Consider the following 21,424-nt stretch of genomic DNA (forward strand, 5'->3'; position numbering starts at 1 on the left):
ATCCCACTCATCTAGGAATTAGTTAGTCACTGAATAATAAGTAATATATAATGTAAATAAAAAAGAGATTTAATTTATTTTGTGAAAAACTTTAATAGTCGCAGCGAAAAAAATGAAATCAAATATAACCGAGCAAATCTAAATGAAATCTTCCCCAAATAATTGATTCCAGCAAATAGATCATAATGGAAAATCATGAAAGTCTTAATAAGTGCTCTGATACCACATGTAAATGAAATTAAACGTAAACTTAATGCTTTATAAATTCCAATATCTTAACTATCATGATTTTCACAAACATAAATAACATACCGGAATCCATAGCAATTTCTTCAATTAATTCTTGATTTGAAAATGTAGAATTCTCCAAGAGATAGGTTTCTCTCTCTTAGCCCTTTCTCTTAAATGAAAAATTACACTCCACACACAAAACGATGGAAACCGTACAATGCTGCTTAAATGGGTAGAGAGAGGACCTATTTCCTTTTGGTAACTGCCAACGGTTTAGTAACCGCCACTCCACTTCCCATCAAAGTAAGGAGTAAAAAATAGGAAACTACTTCTCTAATTGTATAACCAATATTTTAGAGATTTAGATCATATAACTCCATTTTAATAAAAGACTAAAGCCATACACTTGTCATGTGGGTTAGAAAAATATCTAACAATTACAACATTAGTAGGATTAATGTTGGGGGATGAGATCATAGATTATTAACATCACCCACTACTTCGATATATATATATATATGCTTAAATGCTTTGACAAGCTTCAACACTCAACTTTCTCACATCTTCTCACTAAAACTAATGTAAGCTTTAAGCCACTTTGCTTACTTGCACTTCCAAAACACGTCTTTCTCATCTTCCCACCAAATGTCTTCACTTTGGTCATCTGCATTATTGTCTTGTTTTATCATGTAATTAAACCACCGAACCTGAAGCACTGAAAGTGTTGATCAAATGAATAGCTTTATTCAATGATTGGCAAACTAACCCTAAAGATCGATGATTGAAGAACCATAAATGCCTTCCTTTCTGGGAGGAAGCTCCATTTTCTTATTTCCAGAGAAAGCGTTTTGCGAGATGTCCACAGGTGCCTTGAAGCTATATGGCTCATGCACGGACAGCTCTCACAGCACTTTCCTGTTCAGTCGGATGTTAAGATTCTCATAATTAACCTGAGGCAAAATCAAAATGAGCTTCCAGACTCAAACACACTTGTTTGTCTATGCATAAGTTCACATGCATGTTACCATACGCAATCTGTAAACATCAAAACAATGGTGTCGGATGCAGTACCAGGAAGGATGCCTACAGTCAAATGAAGACGTAATGGACTCTGCCTATCAGGTGTGGCTATGCGTTCGAAAACAGGAATAATGTTATTACATGGTGTCTCCATATGACAAAAATAGTGGCCTCATCCCATACAAATTTATAACAAAAGTTAGAAAGAAGAAAAGAGAAGAAAAATCAAGCTTTTTTTTTAATCATCAGTGCTTATAGAGGTGCAGAAAAGGTTAAAAGTTCACCTGTCACATTAATATTTAAGAGAGATTTTGATTAGTTTCACAACTGTTTGCTGATGATTCATTGTGAAAGATAAAGGGGTAGAGGCCGTCTACATAACTGCTTTTGTGTATTTCAGGGACAGCCTTTCTTCAACTATTGAATCCAATTAGGATTGTATGTATCGTAAAAGTGGATTAATAGAGAATGGACCGAATCGCGGCCTTCGGAAAAGGGATGATTGAATGCTTTGCAGGTATAACCACAGATTGGGTTGGGCTCACGGGGTATCCCGGTCCGGCCCAAACTTTGAATTATTGGGCTGTGAGTGGGATAATTTGTAATGCACGTTTCGGTCCATATGGAATTCAAGTTCAATCTAATCTCACTTCACTTTTGATGTTTTTTAATTCATGCTCATTTCAAGTTTCACAAATTCGATAAATAATTAAATTTTTTAAAATTCATTGATATTATAATAATTTTATAATTAAATGATTAATTATATCTCACATTGATGTTATATTCAATTTACATCTTTTTGTCTCTCTAATATTATCTTTATATTCAAAAAAAATTTATTAATCTTTTACTATTTTTATTATCTTAATTATAAAATAATTATGTAACTATAAATATATATTTTTTGTCAATGTTCACTCCTTTTAATACTTAACTTTGCTTTTTATTTAAACTACCTAATAGTATTCTCTCATTCATTTTAACAATACTTAGAGGTTGCATGATCAATGAATTTAATGAATTAATTTAAAATTACTAAGCATATTAATTACTTTTAATAAAATTACTTAATATTAAAATTTAAAGCTTAATATGACATAGAATCTGTTTCATAAAAATTCCAATTAAAACATTTTATCATATCATGCTTTCATTAGTAACATTCTTTTTAAAAAGATTGCACTAAGGTTTTGTTTGGGTCCAAAAAATATGGAGGAAATAAAATAGCAAATAAATTTAAAATTAATAAATTATTTTTATATATTACTTCAAATTAACCTTTTTATATATAAAAAGAATGAATAGCGTTTTTAATTCTATGTCATACAACAAAATAAATAAATTTTGAAAGAATCACGGATGATTATCTATCACTTTTTAGATTTTTTAAAGTTTGTTAAACACTTTATTTTTAATAATTACAAAATGCTTCAAACTCTTTAAATTATTTGACTTTCAAGGGCTTATGCATGTATAAACTAAACAATTATAATTAATTTTTTTATTTCTTATTTTTTATAAAATTAAAATTCTACATAAGATAAAAAAAAAATTATATCTTATATTCTTAGAACAGTTTTCAAAATTTTAAAATTTTGATAAAGTGAAAACGTTTTAATGACATGAATTTTTAAAAAATATTTTCATATATAAAGGCATTTACATGTTTTATATTTAAAAAAAATCAAATATTCCATCAGTATTAAGTTTATTTATTTATTGGTTATAAGTTATAACTAGCTCGGATGAATGTACGGGCGTGGTTAGGACTGCCGTCCACGTACAGCGAGTCAGCGACGGAAATGTTATCGCATGGAGACAAGAAGCAGAGAACACGCGTCAGGCATAAATGACAGCAGACACCACCGCCTCATGTAGGCTGTGCGAGTAACGACACCAACAAGATACGACTAATTACGAGCGGTGTGGCTTCCATCATTTCAGGGCCCACACAACTACACGGCTTACCTACATTCCGGCCGAGAGCGCATTGCCCATTGCCCATTTGATCATCTTCTTCTATGGACGAGGACGTTGGGCAGGGAAAGCCGTACTCACCGGCACACGCAATACAAGTGGTGAAGAAGAGGAGCAGCCATAAGGGAGATGATGAGCAGGAGGAGGAAGAGAGCAACGGGAGGGGAATCAGGAGGAACGTGGGGGCCATCAAGGATAGGTTGTTGGAGAAGCTGAGTGCTGCTGCTGTCCCCACTGATGCCTTGGAGAACGCCCGCCACTTCTTGGAGACAGTGGTGAGGGATGTGAGGGTGGCCGCTCATGGTCTCACCATGGACGCCTTGACCCGGATTAAGTCTCACCTCTCCGATTTCCTTCCTTCTCTCTCCCCAGCTCTAGCTAAGAAGGTCTCTCTCTAGCTTCTCTCTTCCTAGCTGTTCAACTACATATATCTATGTACATATCTTGGAGTTGTATTTGCATGCGTAACAGTAGTAAATTAATGAACATACAGATGGTTGAAGATGCGGAGAAGGAAGCAGCAAAGCAGGAGGAGGGAGATGATGAGCAGCAAAACAAAGGGCAGCAGCAACAGGGAGGCAGTGGGAATAATAAGTCTGCGTCGTTGATGTCCCCAGCATCATCCTTGTTTGCTTCATTGGTTAAACCGCTGTCAAGGCTCTAAGCTATGTATATATGTAGTACAAGCACCACCACCTTCTCTCTTCCTTGCCTGCTTTCAACGTAGCTACATATGTTTTTAATCCATCAGATGTTTCACATATATGCAAGCAACATGCAGTTTTGGTGCACCACTGTAATGAATCTTAGACCTCTAATAAAAAGGCGCTGGGCTAGACGTCCTTGTGGACGAAGATGGCCAGGGGTATTAGAAGCATTAGTTCCATCTTCAACATGGGGGATCAAGAGATTTTTGGTTTGCCTTCAAAACTTCCCTCATCACAATCCAAGCTAATGGTAAATTAGTAATACACCCTCTCCTACTCATCATTCCTGATAAGAATTGCTTCTCATTAAGGGCCTGTCTGACATGCGTTGATAAGATCATGATCAAGGACTTATTTCCATTTTTTTATTTTTTGGGGGGGAATAATTCTTCTTGTTAGAAATCTAATCTTGTTCGAAAACTTTACACACACCCTAAAATCTTTTTGGTGTATGAAAGTATTAATTAAAGCCTTTTTTAACAATGCGGTACAATACTCAGATTTTTGGGGGATGAATATTCAACTTTCTCCTCTTCAAAAATGGAAATTAACATATCAAAAAAGCAAAAGGAAGGAAAAATTTTGGAGGGTTTTTATATATGTACATGAATGAAAGATTATTTTCAGTGATGAAACAACATAGGTCCAATTCATGGACCATCATCACCATCTCCAATCAGGTTGCAAATATCAGAACACTCCACCAAACTGCACAACACACAGACAAGGAAAAACTACCATCAATATATCACAAATCCAAATGCAATTTTAGTTGTAACTAATCAAGGCAATTTGCCACAAAATCAAATGCCCTCCACTTATTCTTCTAGTAATTCTAATTTGGCCACTTTCTTAATTTGTGAATGATACTCAAACATGCACACCCTCATGACAATGGAATTAAAGAAGAGTTTAGAAGTGGTAAGTTGTTGACAAATTTTTTATGAAATGTTATAAATAATAATTGAAAGTTTGAAAGCTTTAATGTGCGATATCTTTATAGAGAAAAGATTAAAAAGAATTTAAATTCTCTAATAGAATTTGGTTCAAAATCTAGTACTCCAGTCGAATGAATGAAGTTAGGTTGATTGATGGAGTTGTCTGTGTTACAGAAACAGAGCAACAACTATAAGGATGATGCAATGTTAATTTAAAAGAAGGCTAAAACATACCAATATTGACGGCTTCGAAACCCCTGCTTAAATACGACTAGAGGCCTGTAAACAAAGACAGAAAATCCAAAATTAGGTTACTAATTATCCCTTTGAGGGTGATACATCAACTATGAGTTCCAATTCATATGAATTCAACATTTCATAATGCCATTAACAATATTAAAGAAAACAAAAATACTGGTAAAAGGCAATAATCCTATTCGCCTGCTACTCCATATCCACAAGATGAAATGGTTGAAGATAAGATAAATATATATATATATATAGAACACCTGCGGATGTTGAGAGGGCCTTCACCAGGGGAGCCGTCCCCGCCGCGGATGCAGGTGGTAACGCACTTGATGGTGCAGGACTCGGCTTTTCTGGACTTGGGGCGCTGGATTCTGGCCTTCTTGCAGTCCTGCACAGATGGGCACTCCCCCGACAGCGTCTGTGGGATGTTGGACAGTGTCTCCGGCGCCTCTATTGCCCCTGACCTCCATGCCCATGCCGTTGAAAACATCATTGCAGCTGCAACCAACCCGGCTGCTGCTGCTGCTGGCCGCCCGTACCACCTCCTACCAATATGCTCCCCATTCCCATTATTCACCACACCAACTACTGCTGATGCCACATATATGGAGTTGGAGCTGGGTCGTTTCTTCTTCAACATCAAAACACTTGAAATTCCTCCGCCATATCTTAGCATTAGCATTCTTCTTCTTCTTCTTCTTCTTCTTCTAGCCTTGTCTTCTTCTGATGATGATGATGATGATGTATATGTCTCTCATTACCCGTCCCCTTTTCTTCTTCTTTCTGTTTCCAAAAGAGATACAATACACACCCAAGAGTGGAAGAGGCGAATAGCCCTCCTTATCTCTTCAGCTTTAGAGCTCATCCACGTGTAAACACGAGATAGACTTAGGCCCTGGGTGGTGAGAGTTGCATTACAAACAAACAACTGCAATTAAGCTGAACTGGGCCTTTGGGCTGACCTTCAGCTTAATAATCATTAAAAAAAAAAAAAAAAAAAAAAAAGGTCAAAATTCTAAATTACCACAGATTTCTCAAATTTGGTATTTAGAATTTTGCAAAAGCTTGAAAGTGAAATTTTAGTGCAATGTTGCTGTGGTTTTCTTCTATCAAAATTCTTTACAGTCTTCTCCTTTCACTTGACTACTGCAGTAAACAAAATTTCACAACTGAGTTTCTAGGCAAGTATGGAAAGGCATCATTCGCCTGTAATCGTATTTTTCCTATAGCCACATTTGTTTGTGAATTGGAGTTCGTCTTCTACTGAGGTGTGTTCGGGCCTCTATATCTTCAAAGCAATTGATTATATTGAAAGACAACCCCAACTGTTTCTTTCTGTCTATAGTTGTAATAAAGATAGCGATATTATATTATGGCACTATCATATAAGACATCATAGGTTCTTGTACCTCAAAAAATTCTTTCCATCTTTATTCACTTGAAGTTTTGTCAATTATCGAAGCATGTTTGAAAAACCTATCCAATTCAACCATACAAACAACCATTTCATCCTTTTTCCATAAAACACAATGATGTTTAGGGGTCATCTAAGATAAAAAAAAATAATAATAATAACAATGACTAAATGATTTGTATCATTTGTAGATGATGATATTAGAATTTCTTGGATATTCTTGATGAAAGAAAAATCAAAAGTGGATCAATTTTTTTAAAAAAATTTATAACATGATCCAAACCCAATTCCATGTCAAAATACAGGTGTTGAAAACTCACAATGCAAGATATTATTTCAATTCTAACCTAAGGGAATTTTTATTAAAAAAAGGTATAGTTCATCAAAGTTCTTACATTAATACTCCTCAACAAAATGGGATAACTGAGAGAAATAATAGACGATTGTTAGAAGTTACAAGAGCCTTTGTGCTCTCCTCCCATGTCCCAAAGAATTTTTGGGGAGAAGTTGTACATACTGCAGCCTATCTCATCAATAGAATGTTTTCCCATGTCTTGAGTTTTCAAACACTGTGGAAAGTCTTTCTCAAATCATATCCTAAGACTGAACTCATTTCCACCATTTCACCAAAGGTATTTAGGTGCTCAACCTTTGTTCACATTCAACAACATCAAAGTAAGCTTGATCCCAGGGTCACTAAGTGTACTTTGCTAGGATACTTTCCAAACCATAAGGGTTATAAGTGTTACTCTCCTATCACAAAAAAGTTTAATTCATACCTCCATGGATGTGACATTCTTTGAAAATCAATCCTATTACTCCAAAACCAATATTCAAGGAGAGAATAGAATTCATGAGTACCAATTTTAGGAAACAAAAATCATGACCAAACCTCAAACACTTGAGTTTGTTATTGTTCACAACTCTAACTCTATCTCTCTTTTTCCAAGTCTCTTGCTCCAAACTACTCAATCCATAGACACCGGGCCAAGTACTTCTTTTCACCCAAACCAATCTCAAACTATCAACAGCAATGAGTTCATTGTCTACTCAAGGAAAAAGAAGAAGTTTCAATAAGATTAAGATATAGAGTTGCAAACACATCTTGGGCTAGTACATGAAATTGAACCGAATTCAATCCTAAAAAAGACACACTCAAGTAACATTGATTCTAATCCTAATGAGTCAGAAGATAATGAGCTCAATTTGTCAATTGCCAAAAGGAAATGAGTAAGATCTTGCACAAATCATCCAATTTATAACTTCATCTCTTATCAGAGTTTGTCACCAAGTTATCGGGCCTTTGTTACTAGTCTTATGGATGTTTGGATTCCCAACAATATCCAGTAAGCCATACAAATACTTGAATGGAAGACAACCATTGAGGAAAAGATCCGAGCTCTAAAAAAGAATGGGACATGAGAGCTTGTTGAACTTCCAAAAGGAAATAATCCAATCAAGAGTAAGTGGATCCTCACAATCAAGTACAAAGCAAATGGGAGTGTTGATAGGTACAAAGTTTGGCTAGTTGATAAGGGATTTACGCAATCCTACGGAACTGACTACCAAGAACTTTTGTTTCAGTTGCCAAATTGAACACAATTCATGTTCTGTTGTTGTTAGTTGTTAACCAAGATTGGCCCCTTCATCAACTAGACATAAAAAAATGTCTTCTCAATGGTGACTTAGAAGAAGAAGTGTACATGGAGATTCCTCTAGGTCTAAAGACTAAGTCAAGCAATCTCCTCGAACTTGGTTTGAGCGTTTCACCAAGGCTGTAAAGGGATATGGTTGCTCCCAATGTCAATCTAACCACACTTTATTTGTAAAAACACACTACTAAGGGAAGAACTATCATTATTATTATTTATGTGGGTGACATAATCCTGATTGAAAATCATGAAGAATAAATAAGCAAGCTCAAGAATTTCCTTGCCCATGAGTTCGAAATTAAAGGCCTAGGAAATCTTGAATATTTTCTTAGGATGGAAATTACTAGATCAAAAATTGGTACTATATAGTTTCCTAACGTAAGTATGTCTCAGACTTGCTAAAGGAGATTGGGATGCTTGAGTGTAAACCTACAGATACACCTATGGACTACATTACTAAACTAGGAATAGTCGAAGGAAGTGCTCCAATGAATAAAGGGAGATATCAAAGACATTGCTTTTTCAATCAGCATGATTAGCTAATTCATGAACAATCTAACTGAGGAACATATGAAAGTTGTGTATTGTATTATAAGATATCTCAAAATGACTCCAAGAAAGGGACTCTATTTCAAAAGAACATAGAAGAGAAACATTGAAAATTTTTCAAATGTAGATTGGGTTGGCTCCATAATTGACTAAAGACCAACCTCAGGATATTGCACCTACATATAGGGGAATCTGGTTACTTAGTGAAGCAAGAAATAATCTATTGCAACTAAGAGTAGTGCAGAAGTAAAATTTAGAGTTATGACACATGGAATCTATGAAGAAATGTGGTTAAAGAGACTCCTAAACAAGCTAAAAACTCTAGTAGAAGAGTATGAAGATATTTTGTGATAATCAAGCTGCCATAAGTATAGCTAAGAAACCGGTTCATCATGATCAAACAAAACATGTGGAAATAGATCTTCATTTTATTAAGAAGATAGAAGAATGAAAGATTTCATTGGTTTACACTCCAACAACTCTCCAGACGATAAACATTCTTACCAAGGCGCTTTTTAGAACCAACTTTGAAGAATTGAGATCCAAGCTAGGCACAATCAACATTTACAACCTAGCTAAAGGGGGGAATGGAAATCCAAAGGAAATCTGAGAGGTACAATTGTATGCACAGTTGTGTTACAACTACAGTTGTGCCACAACTGTGTTAGAGCTATGTCAAAGCTAAATGCATAGTTGTGATGTAGTTATTTTTTATTCTATTTTTATTTCCTGATTTTATGAGAGTTTCTCTTGAGATCAAGGATTATACTTCTTTTTCTTAGACAAGTAATCTCAATCATTCATATATAAATATCGATGCAAGAATCATTTTGGAAGTAGGTGAAAAATAAAAAGAAGTATTTTTTCTTCTCCCTCAAATTTCCTTATATATGTGTGTGGATTCCTCTTAATTTTGTGTTTTAAAGTTGTGCGAACATATTAGGTTCAAAATGGACAATATCATTCATTTTGTAAATTTTTTTGCTAAATTTAAAAAACATTTGGAGTTTGTCTATATGTGGATGGTGTGTGTGTATATATATATATATATATTGCGAGGGGATCATCACAGATGACATTCCCAATTTGGTGGAAAAGAAGAAATTATGGAATTGCAACCAAAGCTTGTCAGCTCAAACCATTGCTGCCGGGGTTTTCTTCATCCAAAGGTTCTTCAACCCATTGCTGCTGGGGTTCTCTTCATCCAAAGGTTCTCCCATTCATCTTTGATACAGCAATGTTTCACTTCTAGTTCATCTATGCATTCACTAGCATATGGCAAGGGTTTCGCAATATTATATTCGCCTAGCAAAAGAGGTTATGATTCTTATAAAAGAAGATTCGTCCGATTTATATTCATGTATTGAAACAAATAATATCCACGTAAAATCACAAGTTCGTGGAATGATCGCTTGTCATCAAGTCCTGATACTCGCACGAGGCAACTCGTTTAATTTATATTCATGTTTTAAAGTTTTGCAGGTCAATGAACCTAAGACAGGCAATATCTACATAGGGTCAAAAGTTTCTTGAGTTACTAATTTGATTCTCCTAATGGACCAAAAAACTCATAAGGATAAGGAAAATGCTTACCTGAGGGCTTTCATCACTTCTGTTCGGCAGCAATTCACCCTACAAATGGGATTGTTGACATGCTCCACCATCTCTATTTTTTTGCCATCTTGGCATTTTTTTTTTTTTTTCTTGCTTTTAAACCCTACTGAAATATTTCAGGTTATCTCAAAAAGAAATTGACTTTATAAAAGAGATAGAGTAATGTTCTTGTCATTTACACTTTTTCCAGTTCATAGAAATACATGTGTTACACTACTCATCTACATGAACTCACTGAGAAAGCAGTACGGGACTTCTGATTGTCACTGAAACAAATGATTAAAAAAAGAAAAAGAAAGAAGGTGGGGTGTGGGGAAGGATATCTTGTATAATCTATAAATAACTTTCTTGGGGAATAAACATCAAACATGTCAAGTGTTCTTTTCTAAAACCGACATTGCCGGTGTTAAATAGTTATTTGCTTTGTCAGGCAAATGTGCAACCTGAAAAGGAGAAAAAAGATTGTTAGCAAGTTAAATTCAAGAAATTACAGGCCCTGAGAAGATATCTAATTTCATTTTTCAATATATAAAAGCTGACAGTACTTACCAGCTCATAGAGCTCTTTCCCTTGCTCGGCCACATACTCATAGCATACCTGGTCACAATCAAAGTTACCTTAGCTCTATTCCACTTAAAAGGAACTTCAAAACTAACAAGTGTTACCCACATCAAAACTCTTGTTCCTTGCAGTTGAATCATGCAGTGCTTTCACACAGATATCAGCCACATCGGCACAGCTGATTCCCTACAAGTGAATAGAAAGATTAAAGTAAATCCAGTAATGTGCTGTTTGTCCATAGAATTTATCATCCTCACCTGAGAAATCCTGTTTCCTTGATCAAATATGAGAGCACGTTGCCCACCAGGTTCTTCCTGAAAGAATTAATTAGCAATCACACTTCAAGTTTTGCTGTGGAAACAGCAATTCAACTCACAAAAGAAATGCTATATGTGATATCAAAATATCACTACTAACCATTGACAGGAGAAGGCAAACTTGTATTCAGACTCATGACTGTTTTCTCTGTTGACTTTAATTGATACATTTCTGCAGTCCTTTTCCAATATATGTATCATGAATTACCCTAGCATGAATCCTTATGGAGCATGAAATAACTTAGCCTGCAAGCCCCTATATGACATGGGTTTTACAAGATATACATGTTTTCCCCTTTCCCTAAACAGTTTCACAGCATCCTGCACTACCATTAGCAAAAGTATACTTGCCTGGCCCATTTCTAATGTAGCAGCAAGCAAGAAAAGGAAGGAAGATCACTTTCTTCAATTTCAAGCTCATTCTTTGAATCCACAAGGAAAAATAGAAAATAAAACTCTTTCAAAAACCATATCAATCAAAATCCATAGAATCACTTAAGCTGCTATAAGATAGTACTAGAAATCAGTTCAGAAGCAGAACAACAATTAAACTTGAAGAAACCAAAAACTTTCTTTCAATCGGCAAAATTGGCAACTTCTACTGTAAATTGCCTATCCTAGAACATTCAAATGGCATCATTCAACAATGAATTGGTTGAAGGCACTTTTAGTGCATATGGCAAATGAAGATTGATATAGCTCCTTTTACATCAGAAGTTATGGCCACTCTAATCCCACCATGAAATCGGGGTACCTGATCACTTTTGATGGTCCAAATGCTCCAGATAATTGGTGGCTGTTTGCTCTATATGAATGCCCAGCTATGATATGAACAAAAAGCCCCACAATAGAAAATAAATCGACGAAATGCATACAATTCACTAGAGGAAAAAGAAGCACCATTGTTTGTATGGAAAAACAGATTATTAGCACTGACTTATGGTACATACACATTACAAATGGGTTTTATAGTTGATACACAGTGGAGAAGATGGATGCTTTTGCACATGCACCTCCTATATATGCCAGCACATAGTGCTTGTTCAGCCGGTTTCCTACAATGTATTAAAGTACATTTTTAATGTTATTTAGCAAAAAACATCCTAGGATACATCTTATTTAATACAGAAGTTGAAAAGCATATTAGATCAAATCCTAATCACATGACTTGAAGATGCATGTAGTTGAAAAGCAACTGGAAGAGGAGAACTGGCAATAAGGGTTTTTGTTTTCTCTTCCAAATGGAAATATTTCTATCTCTACCTGCATAGACATGTTTGTGGTAAACAGTGCAGTTTCCATGTAGTAAGATTTCCATCCAAGGTTTCAATGTAGTAAGATTTACGTCCAAATTACATTATCCCAAGGTTCATGAGATAGAAAGAAAACTAGATGTGGAAGAACCAACTCTAAGGGTCTATTTGGCATTGTTTTCGAAAACTGTTTTTTGAGAATAGTTCTCAAAACCAGTTTTCAATTATTTTTAGGAACAAAACTCTGTTTGGGAACTCAAACATGAAATATAGTTTTCTTGGCTTATTCTCCATGAAGGTACTATACATTTATGTACAATGCAAAAGTTCTCAAAGTATTATCTATATTTTTTGTTGTTTCTCAAATCACCATACAAAAAGCAACTGAAAAGACCTCAAATTTGTTCTAAAAAACAACCTATTTTTAGAATGAATCCTCAAAAAACTGTTTCTATCAAAAGTTTGTCAATCATGTTTTCCGATTTAAAACTAGGGACTATTTGGGAACATTTTAAAAAATTGTTCTCAAAAAACAACTTTTGAGAACAGTTTTTAAAAACAATTCTCTGATGATTTATTGAATAAAATTCTATTTGGGAATTTGGAATGTTTGCAATTTGTTTTCTATGTTTCCAAATATTTTTAAAAATATATATATAGTGCTTTATTTTCAATTATTCTTCATTTTTGTCCCAATATTTTTAAAAACAAACCTCAGAAAACAAGTGAAAACAACTAAAATATATTCTCAAAAAATACCATGTTATAGTGTTTTCCGTTTTTTAGTTACCAAAGATGTTTTCCTGTTTTTTGGTTTCAAAAAAAAAAAAAAAAAAAAGGGCTTCTATTTCTATTTTGTCAATCATGTTTTCTAATTTAGAAAACTAATTTTAAAAGATCAAAAAACTGTTTTCATCAACAGTTTCAAAACAAGGCCTAAAATTTTCATGTTCTCTATGGTAAGGATTCCAGCTGGCTAGTGTAATTCTAAAGCCAGTTCAAAAGCAAACTCCTAACAATTTTCTTCGAAGCTCTGAAACTAAGCAGAACCTGGACAAATGACTTGGGCACTAACTATATAGCCAACTCCATAGCATGTCATAACTTGGAAGAAAATCAGCCGACATAGCCAACTGCTTAGTATGTCATAACTTTGGAAAAAAACATGTGTCAATGACCAACTGCAGTTAGATTTGCTTTTGTAGACTAGTATAGATCTATTTCCTTCTTTTAATCAGATTTTATATAGCAGATTGTTTCAGATAAAAAAAGAAATGTGCAGATTGTTTCAGATAAAAAAAAAAAAGAAATGTCCATTGGCTTTTCAAAGTCAATTCATAAACCCACCATCTCATATAACAACTTTACCTTTAGGGGACCAGGGCGAATGATTGTGTATCCAAGGCCTGATCTTCTCAATGAATCCTCCCCAGCCTGGAGAATTGTAACTACTTAGAACCAATGTCATGTGAGCAAAATTAAAGGAAACAGAAACTGTATGCACAAAAAGGCGGAAAAAGGAAAAGGAAAGAAAAAACAAAAAGATGAAGGAAGGGCTAACCTTTTTGGCTTTCAGAACTTGCTCCCTTCTAGTAGGTTCTATCCCTAATCCTGTACATGAAACTAAGATGAAGTCCGTTTCTTGCCCAGTCTGCAAACATCCATTATTTTATTCTTTTAAGGATGAAGAAGAATGTAGGAAACTCCTATTTCCATATAAACTTAAGCTTGTAAACCAAAGCCCTGCAGCATAGCAGCAGGGATCATTATCCAGACAGTGATGCACATAAATCAAATTTTTTTGTCCCCCTATCTCATTGATTCACTTTTCCACATTTTAGAAACATTTCTGATTTGCATATTCAGGATGATAACCGAGATATGATCTGTATGCAATCTTTAGCAAGCATGGCCATAATAAAAATATATGCCATACAAAAAGTTAATGAACTGCCACAGTTAAAATTCATTTCAGAAGATAATTACTTTCGGTTTATAAAGTTGACTGAATTCAAGATACTATTAAAATTAGGTAATCACAAGATGGACTGATTGCAAACTCAATAAATTTTTATTTATTTGTTACTGATTTTCATGTTGACTGGGCAGACCCTTGAATTGGTCTAAGTAATACCCCAGATGATGGTAGGATTAGAATCAGAATCTGTTTTTGTGAATAGATTTTTGACAACGAATCTTCCATTTGTACTTCCCATTAATGCAATCAAATAAAGTATTTGAATGCCAATCATTTTGGAATGTGCCTTGATGGTGAATTCAGCATAAAATTTTAAGAGAGTTTTTAAGTTGGAAAAAGCTTGATTCCTAAGGGAACATGCATGAAAATCTTCTGCAAGCTACCCTTCAAGTAAACACATCAATATGCAGTATATTTCTAGCCATAATGACAGTGAGCGAGGAAGGGAGGGAGGGGGAGAGAGAGAGAGAGACCTGTAACTTCATGCTGTATATAATGACCAGGAGTAAGCTAACACTCACTACATTCTTCCTATACCTGAGTGTAATAAGTCCAGAACCAATACTAGAGATAGATTTGTGCAACAAACTAATGGAAAAATAGATTAGAGCATTTACAGGCAAGGCTTTTATGTATTCCATTATAAGTTTAAAGCTTCTCAGGTCTTGCTGTGTTCCTGTGGGTCCATCAATAGGTCTCTGCAATATGAAAAGTATTACATATCAGCATTCAACAAAATAGTAGAATTAGGGGAATTAGATTTCTTTGTATCATATAAGAAGTCACCATCATGAATTGTATGACTCAAGCATCAAGCAGATTCATTTCCTATATGACAAAGATGAAGACAAAATCTAAACTGTGGATTACATTAGCTACATTTACTGATGTTATATTATGAACTATAGGATTTTGATTTGATGCATTCATCAGTTCTGGGACTAATGGTGTATTTGTCAAGGTTTGTAACATTTGGTATTAGAGCAGGCTCCACTTCTCAAGCTCAAGTCATGGGAAAGTAGGCCTCCCAGAGCAGAGAGAGAACTGCCTCAAAATAGAGAAACAGGTTATCTACCACTACGGTGAGAGCTGCATTAGAAAGGTCCACTTAAAGCAAAGTGTGACATATCTAAAGTTGGGGAAAGGATTACCTACCCCCAGGGTAAAAGATGCCCACAGTGAGGTTTGTCAATCACACTGGCTCTGGGAGCATGGTGATGTATGTGGCTTTGATTTGATGTGTTACCCTACTCTTAGGGCTTCTAGTGTACTGTGTACCAATTAAGGTTCGATTCACCATTGACAAAGAATGAGGTCTTCGTGATCAACACCTTGGTAACCTAGATAGCCAAGATTAGGACTCTGGGAGTATTTGTTCTCAGGAAGGAATCTACCCATTTTTTGAGTGAAATAAAATATCTTCCTAAGCTAATGATCACTGTAATTGTATTATTAGGACTGTGGAAGTAGCAATTCTCAACGACTTCCTAAGCTAATAAAAATGTGAACTACTATAAACTGATCAAGTATTTTAGTAAATTATTTACTACAATGTAAGTAGTGATTAAAAGATGTTTAATTAGAAAGACTATAAGATGTTTTTGCACAGTAGTTAGGCTGTATGCTTAGCTTATCCTAGTGTCACTTATAGATATTGATTGGAGGGACATAATTAAAGTCATTTAACAAGTGTTTCATTGTATTATTATTTAATGATAATAATTAACTGGTTTATTATTTAACTGAGTTAATTTGTGGAATGATAAGTAGTTAGAGTCAAGATTAAGGAAAGCCTAGAGATTCTACTTCTAGCTGATTAGTACAGAATGAGAGAGAGGACCTTTAAAGGAAAAATCCTGTAGACGCTCCTTGGTTTGCATCTTAGGGTTCTTACAGGCCATAGTCTCCATCTCTTTATCTTCTCCAAGGTTCATTGGAGTAAAGCTCTCAAGGTTCTGAAGAAATGAGATTTTATTCAACTTCTTCGGCTTCAACAAACCTCTTTTTCTTCTCTTTCTATGCATGACTTTTCTGATTTCAATTGGGTTTAGACAGAAATGTTTGAAATGCCTTATTGACAATGAAGAAAATTATTTATCCTGAAAAAGGGTCCCACATCGCCATGTGGCAGTGAACCATGATATATTCTGGTTCATCTGACCATCCAGACTCTGCATGCCCTATGATCCTTGATCAAAAGGGGTATTGACTCTGCTCAGCACCATCCTCTCTGCAACTTCTAGGCTCTCAAGCCCACTTATGTAGGGTCCTGGTGCAATTGCCTTTGCAGATGACTAGACGGTGACAACTGCATCTAGTACTGCACCTTGTGCCTCCATATGATTCAGACATGGTCCGCCACTGGCTTCTGAGGAAGTCACCACCATCCACATGTAGAACCAGGGAGAGTGTTGCACCAATGATAGCTATAAACTCAACTAGTGTAGAGCCAACTTTAACTCAGTTAGAGTCGTCTATAAATAATCTTCATAACCCAATAATGATAGACACAGAAAATGGAATATTCAACGTGTAACAACCCACTCCCTCCATGTAGATATTGTGCACTCTAGGCTCAATAGACCCTCACAACTTTAAAACTTGTCTATAGAGTTAAGAGGAGCCCAATACATATATAGTATCAAGAACTTCTCCTAATAAATGTGAGATATCACAATCTCACACACCCCCACGGCTTTAAAATATGTCTAAACAATTAAAAGAAGCCTATTACATGTATAATGTCATGAACTTTTTCCAATACATCACACGATAGGAGTGTTAGACCTATACAACGATTGCGTCCTGAACATTGATAGTGTTGTGAAATCTATAAGGGAAATGTGTCCTCAATATTGATAGTATAAGTGAAATTAAATGTAAAACTAATGTACTAACATGTGAAATTTTTTACAAATTAGTTTGTCAGTCATGCTTTGTATTAATTTCTTCACTTTGTGTTTTCTCTATTTCAACCTACATGACATGTCTTCAATCCTATATGAAGATACTTCCACAATGAATTTAGTTATTTTTCAAGGGAAAAACAATTCCAAATGACAGTTATAGACTGTCAGTTGGATGTAGAAATGAAATTTCTGTATATTCTTAGAATAAGGCATTGTTTTCATAATTGGCAACTAGTTTCCCAAGGTGATAGGCAGGTCTGTGCCTGAAAATGTGAAATACCCCAACAACTCTGAGGCTGTGTTCTTTCATCTACATGATATGAAACAGTGATTTCAGTCTCCTCCAGCAAGGTCTAAACCTGTGGTGAATTCTGGCACCTGTTTATCCTAGGGTTTTCACTATTGCCAAGTAAGTCACGTTCAGAGGAATACATTTGAGAAGGAATTCATTAACTGACTTCTGTGTGACTAGAGATACCAGTGATGGAGATCATTAGCCTACTATGGTGTAGCATTACAATATATGATTGATAGGAGAGGGTAGTATGGAAAGCTATCTAAGTTTGATGATGTGACAAAGGGGGATCCATACAAAAATACAGGGGCAGGATTATCCAAGCTTTCTCAAAGAGAGATGGACTCCTGGTGGCTAATGGTCAGAGATGGTCATGGAGATATGGTCATTGGGTGTTGAAGACTGTGGATCTCACTAGAATAACTCTTTATTGTGGAAGTCTAGAGCAGCAAATAAGAAAGCTGATAAGCTGGCTAAAAAAGGAACCACTTCCCTTGACTTTGATAGAGATGCCATGTTCTCTGTGATTTTAGTGGATTCCTTGGGATTGAGAAGCCTAGGTGGTTTCTTTGGGGAGTTTTTTCTCTTTTATAGATTCATTTACATTTTTTGTTCTGAAGGATTTCTCATCCTTCTTTTGTAGATCTTTCCATTTTTAATACTACTGCAAGAATAGTTTCTTACACAAAAAGAAAAGGATAAACAGAAACTAATGCATTCCTAAGAAGCTAGAAGTCAAATGGAGGAGCACAAGAACAAGATGATTGAAAATTAGTTGAAATGGTTTGATAAAATTCAACAAGGAGTAATACTTCACAATATATGCCAATTGGAAGGAATAATCATCAGTTCATATTGATTGTGTATGACATGGGAAATATCAAACTGAGATTAAATAATGATTGTGGAAAAAAAATATTTGCCTATGATTCTATAAAAGATGTCTCTAGGTAGAGCAAAATGGTGAGGACAGATCAGTGTCATCAGAACCAAATAGTTAAACAAGACTGTTATATATTCTTGTTACTTATCCACTATATAGACCCTCTTAGCCAAGTATGGGTCCTCATCTTTTATCATATATCACCAACAATCATCCAAATATTGAGTGCATGGTAGTGTGAGTGAGTAGAAAAGCCACATGACTTTAACTGGTTATGGAACTAGAGAAAGAAGGGCTAGGAAACATTGACCAATTGTATATGTAAAATAAGTCAAAGTAACAAACAAACCTGTCTTCTTGGTTCAAAGCGTATAGTCAAAGTATGTACAAGGAATGGATCTAATGGTGGATCATCTGGTTTCACAGGGCGGAAGGAAGAAAATGGTACTCTGACCTGCAAAATACAATAGGAGAAAATATGAAGATTATATTCAAATGCAGCTAAGCAAAAATCTAAAAGCATGATAGGGTCTTTGGTTGAACCACAAGCTTTCTATATAAGGGAAAGAGAATACTTACCCTACAAAATCCAACTTTTGTGCTAATCCTTGCAAAATACATTTTGCTTTGCGTTGTATCTGCTGATGGACCAGCTTCAAGAATTAAAATATAAGATCTTCCATTCCCACCAACAGATAGAACTAGACCTTCATATCTGACCAAAATGATTTTGATTATGGAAGCCATGACGAGATTTGCAGCTCAAAAAATGGATAAGAAAACAAAACGCCTCAATAGTAGCTGGCTCTAGCAAGAACAAGAGCTCAGAGATAATGCAAGTATTATATACCTGTCAAGAGTGCGCCCAAGAGGAAGTGAAAGCTTTTTTGACAGCTCCACGTACCCTCCTCTGGTGAAAACATACCCTGTATTATACAACAAAAAACAGAGCTTAGACTTTTAGAACTTTCCCGTGTTACAGTTGCATAACTAGAACAAATTATTAAGATTTTTTTAAGTCATTTTCCCTCTTTCATCCCCCATAGATACAGCCAAATCTTGTGCATAAATGCATACATTTCTGAGGAATTTGATGGAAGTAAGGAGATGGCGATGACGTAAATGCCACAAAAAGTGCATGTGCTATAGTTGAGCTGATGTCCAGTAGTTTTACCTGAGAAAACAGCATCTCCAGTCTCCATGAATTCAAATTTAGCATCCATTCCTCCATCATACTTAGCAGCAATCACATCCTGGAAGTAGGTTCCTTGTCGAATTTCCCACCCATTCAATGAATCTACTGATTTGAACTTTGCAAGCAGCAGCTTGCTTTTGCTACTTTTTCCTGCCCGGAGCTGTGCTAGTTTATTGTTGTAGTCCTGCAAATTTGTGGTAGACCTCAGTTTTGGCGAGCAATATCCTAAAGAAGCAGTAGAACCCCTCATGGAGTCTACGTGTTGCGTGGACTTTGAAAATCTTGGGAATGCAAAGCAGCGACATCACCATAATGATCATTATATAATAGATATTGCTTTATTTGAAAATTGTTTAATTTCTCAAAGTCTGAAGAAAAAACATGTAGGCAGATGAATTCATTCAAATCCCAGGAAAAACAGAATGGACTCTCTTAAATTGGAAAGGTGGGTGGAAGAGAGAGCTAAAGAAGAGTGACAAACCTGAAATGCTTTGGTGGCATTGTAAACTCCTTGATAATCAACTCTGTTGAGATCCCCGGTGATGGCAGAGCGGGCAGTGGCACAATATATTATTTTGTTGCAACCTTCAACAGCAGCCTTGACAGCGTCCGGATCACCTACATCCCCGATCGCGATCTCTACTGACCTTGGAAGCATGTCCACCACTTCTTGATCCGCCTTCCTCACTAAAGCCTGAATGCAGAATCAATCAAAAGTGAAGTTAGCCTAAATTCAGGGTTAAGAGTTGGAAATAAGGGGATTTTGATACAGAGAAGTGGCTTCAAGACCTTGACAGTGTAACCTCTGAGCATGAGCTTGCGGACAACGATGCGGCCGATACGGCTGGTGGCACCAACGACAAGGACAGTGGTGTTCTGAGCACCAGGGATGGCGAACTCACACATGGGACCACCCTCCCTTATGAGCAAAGTCTCCTCATCGGTGCGAGTGGTCCTCGATATCTGCCCCAATCCAGAGAACTTCCGCCACACCTCATCGAATATCTGGCGCGATTTCCGTCCTAAGCCAACCGGATTCACGTCGTCTAAGCTTATCATAGAAACAGAAGCCTGCTGCAGTTGCTGTTCTTGTTCTTGTTCTTGTTTGTCCTTTCCACCATCATCATCTTCTTCTTCGTCGGGGCGTTTCTTCTTCTTCCGCTTATTGTCCTTGCCAGCGGTCTCGGCGGAAGCAGCCCTAGGGACAAGCAAGGGAGTGCGGGTGTGAGGGCGCCATCGAGAAGCAAATGGCTCCCAATTGGAGGTCGGGAGAGAAACCATTCCCACATCCGAACATCTCATCCATTTCTGGTGGTGGTGGGCATTGGTATTACTGAGGACCGCGGCGGTTGTGGTGGCAGAGGTTGCAGCCATGGTCATGTTGTTGGAGAGTTGCAGGTACCATCAACTCCTTCAACTACTCCATTAAGTAACCATATGTACATAGAAATTCCATGCCACAACTCGTAATTGGATAATTTCATCCCTAACATTTTTCCAAAAGATAAATTAGAAAAAGACGAGGAATGGTTGATTGATTGGCTAGAGTTTGGCGGAGCTCCGACTTCAGATTTCCAGCCACAAATTCTAATGTGCCACCAGCTACAGACTACAGCCAGCCGACGTGCCACGTCCTTTCTTCTACATTCACACAAGGGTTATGCTTTGTTTTTTGTTTT

General features: G+C 36.1%; 3 protein-coding genes across 6 annotated transcripts; 1 reads left to right on the forward strand and 2 right to left on the reverse strand.

The window, feature by feature from the left end:
* Nucleotides 1–3,226: 3,226 nt before the first annotated feature.
* Nucleotides 3,227–4,108, forward strand: LOC117921494. The gene is made up of 2 exons (XM_034839375.1): nucleotides 3,227–3,617; nucleotides 3,725–4,108. Exons 1-2 carry the CDS (start codon nucleotides 3,276–3,278, stop codon nucleotides 3,893–3,895), a joined length of 513 nt encoding a protein of 170 aa, XP_034695266.1. The 5' UTR covers nucleotides 3,227–3,275; the 3' UTR covers nucleotides 3,896–4,108.
* Nucleotides 4,109–4,347: 239 nt separating this feature from the next.
* LOC117921493 lies at nucleotides 4,348–5,962 on the reverse strand. The gene is made up of 3 exons (XM_034839374.1): nucleotides 5,386–5,962; nucleotides 5,111–5,155; nucleotides 4,348–4,646 (listed from the first exon to the last, which is right to left on the reverse strand). Exons 1-3 carry the CDS (start codon nucleotides 5,805–5,807, stop codon nucleotides 4,589–4,591), a joined length of 525 nt encoding a protein of 174 aa, XP_034695265.1. The 5' UTR covers nucleotides 5,808–5,962; the 3' UTR covers nucleotides 4,348–4,588.
* A 4,513-nt stretch (nucleotides 5,963–10,475) lies between these two features.
* Nucleotides 10,476–21,244, reverse strand: LOC117922044 (protein HIGH CHLOROPHYLL FLUORESCENCE PHENOTYPE 173, chloroplastic). 4 transcript variants are annotated; one of them, XM_034840022.1, is made up of 13 exons: nucleotides 20,535–21,235; nucleotides 20,227–20,439; nucleotides 19,725–19,929; nucleotides 19,401–19,476; nucleotides 19,130–19,265; nucleotides 18,900–19,004; nucleotides 15,081–15,161; nucleotides 14,047–14,136; nucleotides 13,854–13,919; nucleotides 11,173–11,229; nucleotides 11,024–11,101; nucleotides 10,904–10,951; nucleotides 10,476–10,797 (listed from the first exon to the last, which is right to left on the reverse strand). In XM_034840022.1, the coding sequence occupies exons 1-13, from the start codon at nucleotides 21,123–21,125 to the stop codon at nucleotides 10,726–10,728; spliced, it is 1,818 nt and encodes a 605-aa protein (XP_034695913.1). In that variant the 5' UTR covers nucleotides 21,126–21,235; the 3' UTR covers nucleotides 10,476–10,725. The 4 variants fall into 4 exon arrangements, 2 of the variants coding, with proteins under 2 accessions (XP_034695913.1, XP_034695914.1); XM_034840023.1 differs by lacking the exon at nucleotides 15,081–15,161 and having other exon boundaries at nucleotides 20,535–21,244; XR_004652431.1 differs by lacking the exons at nucleotides 10,476–10,797; nucleotides 10,904–10,951; nucleotides 11,024–11,101 and adding an exon at nucleotides 12,183–12,287 and having other exon boundaries at nucleotides 11,191–11,229; nucleotides 20,535–21,242.
* Nucleotides 21,245–21,424: the final 180 nt, after the last annotated feature.

This window comes from Vitis riparia, chromosome 9 (genome assembly GCF_004353265.1).
Source record: "Vitis riparia cultivar Riparia Gloire de Montpellier isolate 1030 chromosome 9, EGFV_Vit.rip_1.0, whole genome shotgun sequence".
In the NCBI taxonomy this organism is placed as follows: Eukaryota; Viridiplantae; Streptophyta; class Magnoliopsida; order Vitales; family Vitaceae; genus Vitis; species Vitis riparia.

What these genes read in the sequence shown, in the direction of transcription:
- LOC117921493 (XM_034839374.1), bottom strand. Translation starts at nt 5,807, where the DNA reads ATGCTAATGCTAAGATATGGCGGAGGAATTTCAAGTGTTTTGATGTTG. An exon ending in GGCCCTCTCAACATCCGCAG is followed by an intron (nt 5,156 to 5,385) that starts GTGTTCTATATA and finishes CTTTGTTTACAG; the next exon opens with GCCTCTAGTCGTATTTAAGC. An exon ending in TTTCGAAGCCGTCAATATTG is followed by an intron (nt 4,647 to 5,110) that starts GTATGTTTTAGC and finishes TGTGTTGTGCAG; the next exon opens with TTTGGTGGAGTGTTCTGATA.
- LOC117921494 (XM_034839375.1), top strand. Translation starts at nt 3,276, where the DNA reads ATGGACGAGGACGTTGGGCAGGGAAAGCCGTACTCACCGGCACACGCA. An exon ending in CCCCAGCTCTAGCTAAGAAG is followed by an intron (nt 3,618 to 3,724) that starts GTCTCTCTCTAG and finishes ATGAACATACAG; the next exon opens with ATGGTTGAAGATGCGGAGAA.
- LOC117922044 (XM_034840022.1), bottom strand. Translation starts at nt 21,125, where the DNA reads ATGACCATGGCTGCAACCTCTGCCACCACAACCGCCGCGGTCCTCAGT. An exon ending in TCAGAGGTTACACTGTCAAG is followed by an intron (nt 20,440 to 20,534) that starts GTCTTGAAGCCA and finishes TTCTGCATTCAG; the next exon opens with GCTTTAGTGAGGAAGGCGGA. An exon ending in CAAGGAACAAGAGTTTTGAT is followed by an intron (nt 10,952 to 11,023) that starts GTGGGTAACACT and finishes GATTGTGACCAG; the next exon opens with GTATGCTATGAGTATGTGGC.